Source organism: Leguminivora glycinivorella, chromosome 9 (genome assembly GCF_023078275.1).
Source record: "Leguminivora glycinivorella isolate SPB_JAAS2020 chromosome 9, LegGlyc_1.1, whole genome shotgun sequence".
NCBI classification, from domain to species: Eukaryota; Metazoa; Arthropoda; class Insecta; order Lepidoptera; family Tortricidae; genus Leguminivora; species Leguminivora glycinivorella.
In genome coordinates, this window is record NC_062979.1 from 20186795 (window position 1) to 20193221 (window position 6427).

General features: G+C 58.7%; 1 protein-coding gene across 1 annotated transcript; it reads right to left on the reverse strand.

Annotated features, from left to right (window-relative positions):
• Nucleotides 1-906: 906 nt before the first annotated feature.
• LOC125229882 lies at nt 907-5370 on the reverse strand. Its single transcript, XM_048134819.1, has one exon. The coding sequence runs from the start codon at nt 5368-5370 to the stop codon at nt 907-909; it is 4464 nt and encodes a 1487-aa protein (XP_047990776.1).
• Between the last annotated feature and the right edge of the window lie 1057 nt (nt 5371-6427).

Sequence of the window (6427 nt, forward strand, 5' to 3'; positions counted from 1 at the left end):
CTCGGTTTTATAGCCGAATCCCGGCCGATCGCGCCCCCCGCGTGCATACCCTTCTAGCGCCTAGGCTGCGCGCGCATGCGCTCTCCCTAGCCCTTCAGAACTTGTCATTTATTTTAATAAACTTTATTACTACTACACTGATTTGTTTTATTTATTCTTATGCAATCGATTTTTCTTATTCTAATTTGAATCTTATAAGATTCTAGGTCGGGGCTCAGGCCGCCTAGGCGACCTGAGGCCCGCCTCTTAAATGAATGTAAGCAGAGATCAACCATTTATTTTCAGAGTTACTTAAGCTAAGTTATCAATTAATTTACAATTTTGAACTTATTTAAATGACGTCTCCTGCGTCGTTCACATTTCTCCCGCCGTCGCCGTGCGATCCTACTGGTAGAACGACGATCTTCTTGGTGGGCCGGCGCAGGACGTGACCGCGGCTCGTGGTGACGTCGACGACTCGTACTACTCCGTCCTTGCCTGGATACGTCTGTGTCACTCTCCCTCGCGGCCATGTGTTGCGTGGGAGGTTGCTATCGCACACTATGACGACGTCGCCGACGGCTGGTTCGACGCCCTCGCCGCGGGGCTCCCGCCGGTGTTGAAGTAGAGGGGCGTACTCGCGCACCCATCGGCGCCAGAAGGTGTCGGCCAGGTATTGGGCGCGCCTCCAGTGTTGCCGCGCGCTCTCATCGCTGTCCTTGAAGTCTCCCGGGGCTGGGGAGTGGCAGTCTGGCCCGAGCAGGATCATGTTCGGAGTGAGCGCGGGCGGGTCCTCTGGATCGGTCGCGACATAGGTCAAGGGTCGCGAGTTGACTGTAGCCTCGACCTCCGCCATCAGGGTGTGTAGTGTCTCATCGCTCGGGCATCGCTCGTGCAGCGTGGTCTTCAGGGCTTCCTTTACTGATCTCACCATTCTCTCCCACACACCGGCCATGAAGGGTGAGGAGGGGGTAGGAAACGCCAGTTGATGCGGCGAGCGTGGGCGGCCTCTCTCATGGCCTCCGTCAGCTCGCGGTTCGCTCCCTTGAAAGCGGTCCCGTTGTCGCTCCACAGCTCCGTGGGGCAGCCGCGGCGAGCGATGAACCGGCGCAGCGCGTTGATGGCCGAGTCGGTGGTTAGTGAGGCGGCCACCTCTAGATGTATGGCTCTTGACGTCATACAGGTAAACAGCGCGACATATCTCTTCTCTCGGTGTCGGCCGACGGTCACTTCAAGCGGGCCGAAGTAGTCAAGCCCCGTGTATGTGAAGGGCCTCAGGTGATGCCCCAGCCGGGCGGCAGGTAGGTCCCCTGTAGGCGGGCCGGCGGGCTTCGCCTTGCGTAGTCGACACTCGGGGCAGCGCGCGATCACCTTTTTCACTGCAGGTCTTATCTTCGGTATGTATACACGTTGGCGAAGCTCGTTGACGACGGTTTCGGTGCCCCCGTGGTGTAGCCGTTCGTGCACGTGGGAAACATATAGATATGTGTAGTGATGTTTACCACACAGCACTATGGGGTGCACGGCGTCTTCGCTTATGTCGTCGGCGGCCGCTATTCTGCCGCGTTGTCGTATGATGTCGTCTTCGTCGAGATACACGCTCAGCTTGGCTAGCCGGTCGTCCTTGTTCGGCGCGAGGCCCTCGGCTATGCGCTTTCTCTCTCTTGCATAGTTATCTTCCTGCGAGGTTCGCACGAGTATCTTCTCGGCCGCGAGTAGGTATCTGGCTTCTAGTATTATGCATTTTCTCCTCCGGCTACTCTCGACCGTCTTGGGTACGACGGGAGCGCGCTTGTCTCGTTTTCCCCAGGTGCTGTCGCCGTCCTTGTTTGCGCGCGTCCTTTTCCTTCGCGCCGCGGCGATGCACTGTGTCGCGAGTGAAGCGCGACTTTTCTGTCGTTCGCGCAAGAGGTCAATGAACTGCAGCACCCGTGCGGCCGTGCGTAATAGGCTTGTCCACTTCGAGAAGTTTTCGATGGCGGGCACGGCCGCGCGGCTTTTTCTCGGCGGCGCGACGGAGCAGCAGACTTCTTTTTCTTCCCCTGTTGGCTCGATTTTCATCTTGTTTTCTTGCGGCCAGGCCTCCTCCGGTTCGTATAGGAAGGCCGGCCCGGTGAACCACCTGTGTCGGGTGTCGAAGTCGCTCGGCGCGGCGCGTGTCGCGTCGTCGGCCACGTTGTGTGCTGACGGTACCCATCGCCATTCGTCTTTTTTCGTGTAATCTTCGATTTCGGCCAGGCGGTGCGCGACGAATGACTTGTAAGTGCGGGGTTCTGAGCGTATCCATGCTAGGGCCGTGCGCGCGTCACTCCAGTATGTTCTACTGTCGATCTCGAAGTCGTGCTCGTTCCCGACGGCCTCGGCGAGTCGCACGCCCAGGACGGCCGCTTGGAGCTCAAGTCTGGGTATCGAGACGAGGCGCGTGGGCGTGACTCTGCTCTTGGCGGCGGCTAGAGCGACCTTTGTTGTGCCGTCAGCTCGGGTCATGCGCCAGTATACAGCGGCGGCGTAGGCTTCTTCACTCGCATCGACGAAGGTATGTAGCTCGTACTTGGGCGCGGGCGCGGTATCGTAGCATCTAGGTATCGATAGGTCACCTAGGTCGCGCAGATGTTGCAGCCAATTTCCCCAGCGTTCACGCAGCTCTTCTGGTATTTCTTCGTCCCAGGCCGTAGTGTAGCGCCACGTGTCTTGCATGATCCTCTTCGCGGGCGTCGTCACTGGCGAGATGAGGCCCAGCGGGTCGAATATTGACATGATGATGCTGAGGGCCTCTCTTTTCGTAGGGGGGCGTTGACCTTTGATCACTTCTGGCGGCGCTCGTCTCGTATTGAGTTTGAAACGAATGCTATCCTCTCGCGTGTCCCACAGTAGGCCGAGTGTTTTCTCTATCTCGCTCCCGCCGATAGAGACGGTGACGCCCTCTCGCTCTTTCTTGCCGATGACCTCGGGTTCGTTCGTAGCCCAGCCGCGCAGCTCGAAGCGAGCTTTCTTGTGTACGTGGTTCACTTCGCTTGACACTCTCTTCGCCTCTTCTATGCTGGGGAAGCTCTGCAGGTAGTCATCCATATAATGATTTCGCTCGATCGCCCGCGCGGCCTCTGGGTGGCGGGCCGCGTGCTCGCGTGCGTTCCTATTCTTTATATACAGCGCCGTGCAGGGGGATGAAGAGGCGCCGAAGATGACTGATGTCATGCGATATTCTGTCGGGCCGCCTTCGCGTCGATCGCCTCGCCACAGGAAGCGCAGCGCGTCGCGGTCCTCTTCTCTTATTTTTATTTGCATAAACATTTCCTTTATGTCCGCTGATACCGCCACGCCGTATTGACGGAAGCGCATGATAACGCCGGGCAGCGACTGCAGGAGATCGGGGCCCGCGAGAAGCATGTCGTTGAGGCTGCGGCCGTGTGAGGTGGCCGCGGCATCGTGGACTAACCTTATCTTCGGCTTCTCCGGGTTGCGCACTGCGAAGTGGGGCAGGTACCAGGTTTTCCCGCTGCTCGGTGTCGGCGCGAGCTCGGCGTAGGCGGACACAAGCAGGTTGTCAACTCGTTCGGTGTACTGCTTCTTCAAGTCCGCGTCGCGATCCAGCTTCTTCTCTAGTGTGTGTAGGCGTTTGAGGGCGTCGGCGCGGTTGTCAGGTATGTTGATGTCTTCCTGTCGCCACAGCAGGCCGGTCTCGAAGCGCCCGTCGGGGAGGCGTCGACTTTTCTCTTCTAGCGTTTTCAAGGCTTGCTGTTCGGGATCACTACGGGGCTTCCTCGGCTCGATCGAGAGTGATTCGAGCGCAAAGAAGTTCTTCATCTCGTTCTCGATGTTCCCGCCGGGCTGTATGCGCGTAAGGTGTGCGCAGCAGTGGGCTACGGGTATCGCTTGTGAGTGGCGACAACCGTGTAGTACCCAACCTAGTAGCGTTTTAGATGCTACTGGCTGATCGCGCCGTCCTTTTTTCAACTTGCGCGACACAACGAGTTCCCAGTTGTCTTGTCCGAGCAGTATTCCCGGTGTAGCGTCTTCATATGTCAACAGGTGCTTGATATCCCGCAGATGTTCACAGTCGTCTATCTCTCGCTCGCTGATCGTTTGAGTGGTGAAGTCAAGGCGCCCGACTGTATGCGCGTTCGTCACTAGCTGCTCGTCCCCTCCGTGTTTGTTGCGTATGCGGACATCCACTCTCTTGCTCTTCTCGTACGCCATCTCGTTCCCGCCCACGCCTTGGACCCACATAGGTTCGGTGGGCCCGTCAAGGTTGAGGGCGGCGGCGATCGCAGAGTCGATGATAGTCACTGTACTGCCTTCGTCTAGGAGCGCGAACGTAGCCACTTCCGAGTGCGGCCCCCGGAGTAGTACTGGCGCCATCTTGAGGTAGGCGCGGCTCGCCCGGGTCGCGGCGTGTACGGCTTGCTTGACGGCTATGGCCACGACCTCGTCGGACTTGCGGGGCTGCGTCGGCTCGTTCGAGGCGGCGACGGTGTCTGTCGGGGCCTTCTCGTGGTGAAGCAGCTTGTGGTGACGCATAGCGCAGCCTTGATGACCGCAGGGCTTGGCTCGGCAGACGAAGCGGCGATGTTTGCTGACGAGGCACCGATAGCACATATTGTGTTTCTTCGCTATTTCCCACCGCTCGTTCGTGCCCAGCTTAGTGAATTGCGGGCACGTCGGCAGTTGATGGGCGGACTGGTCACACACTGGACAGGGTAACTTTTCTTCTTTTGTTTTCTTCACTTCGGCGACGGCTACGCAGGTACGCTCGGGCTTCTTTTTCGTGGCTCGTGCTTCCTTGGGCTCCGCTATGGTCTCGGGCGGGGCATAGGGCGTGCACTTGTCGGCTTCGTTGTTGAGGAAGTCGGCTATCTTCTTAAGTTCCGGCGTGTCTTCATCACTCGCGGCGTAGTCGTACCACTTACTTTTTAATATGGGCGTTAACTTTTCCACTATAGACCTCAGTAACTCGGGGTTGTGAAGATACTGAGGCTTCTTCAATATCTCGATCGTTGTCACGGCGTTGGCGATACGTCCGGCGAACGTGCACAGGTCGCGCGGGCTCTCGGCTAGTCGTGGCAAGGCCTTTATTCTCTCCATCTCGTTCAGGAGTAGTGCGTCGGGCCTCCCGTAGCGGCGTTCCAGGGCCTTGATGATATCGTCTGGACGCGGCTGGCTGATGAGGAGTGCACTGACGGCTTCTAGGGCGGCGCCTTTGAGGCTCTTTCTTATGCGAGCGACGTTTTCACTGTTCGCGAAACTAGGCGCCGACTCGTTGTAAGCGGCTTTGAACTGTAACCACTCCGCGCACTGTCCACTGAACGACGGCAGGTCTGGCAGGTACTTCCTGTTCGATCTGTTCGCTTGTAGGGCGTCGGTCAGGGCTGCTGCGAGTGACGTCACATCCATTGTCTGCTTGTGGTGCCGCGCGCGGTGCGCAGGGGGCGCGCGGCGTGGTGTTCGACCGCGTCTTGAATCGGGCGGTCGAACCAATCGGCTAATCTCTGGGGCCGAGGTCTTCCTCTTCTTGTTCGGAGTCTTCACCCGACGAGGAGAGGTTTCTTCTTTCTTCTCTGATTTTTGCCAGCGTAGCTTGGGCTTCGATGCGCTTGAGCTCCAGCTCGGCTAACTTCTCCTTGGCCTCTAGCTCCGCGAGGAGCCTCTTGCTGGAGGCCTTGGATCGGTGTGACCGAGCGGGCTTAGCGCACCTCTTCGTGCCGAGCGGTGGAGGCATCAGCTGTTTTTCGACGATCGTGGCTATGGTGCTGGCGGCGGGCGTGGCGGCGACGGCGGCATCCTCGGGCGTGACCTCTTCTTGGGCCGCGCTTGTACCCTCCGTGGTTGCTCCTGATTCCGTCGTTGCTTCTGTGTCCGCCGTGGTTCCCGTGCCAGTCGTGGTGCCCGTGGCGTCGGTGTCGGACGTGGCGGTAGTGCCGTCCGTCGCGGTAGTGCCGTCCGTCGCGGACGTGCCGTCCGTCGCGGACGTCCCAGCGGTCGCGGACGTCCCAGCGGTAGCGGACGTGTTATCGGTGTTCGTATTAGTGCCGCCGCTGCCAGATGATTCCTCCCGAGCTCCGTTTCTGCTTCTAGTTATTGCCATCCTGCCCTTTTTCTTCTTGCTTCAGAGATCCGGCTTCGCTAAGGACCAAACAATGTGAGTGTTCGGCCCTAGATACGAATGAGATCGTACGTAGATATGTGGACTGTAGGTATCGAAAGGCGATCAGCTGTTTTCGCCGATCAGCTGATCGGGTCATAGGGGTGAGAGCAGGACGGGCAATAACACACTGCTTCCTTTCTTCTAGTTCCGGAGGGCTCGGGAGGGTTCCTTCTTCTGGCGCGGCTCGAACAAACTGACGCCGGAGCGCGATCGGGGCTCGGTTTTATAGCCGAATCCCGGCCGATCGCGCCCCCCGCGTGCATACCCTTCTAGCGCCTAGGCTGCGCGCGCATGCGCTCTCCCTAG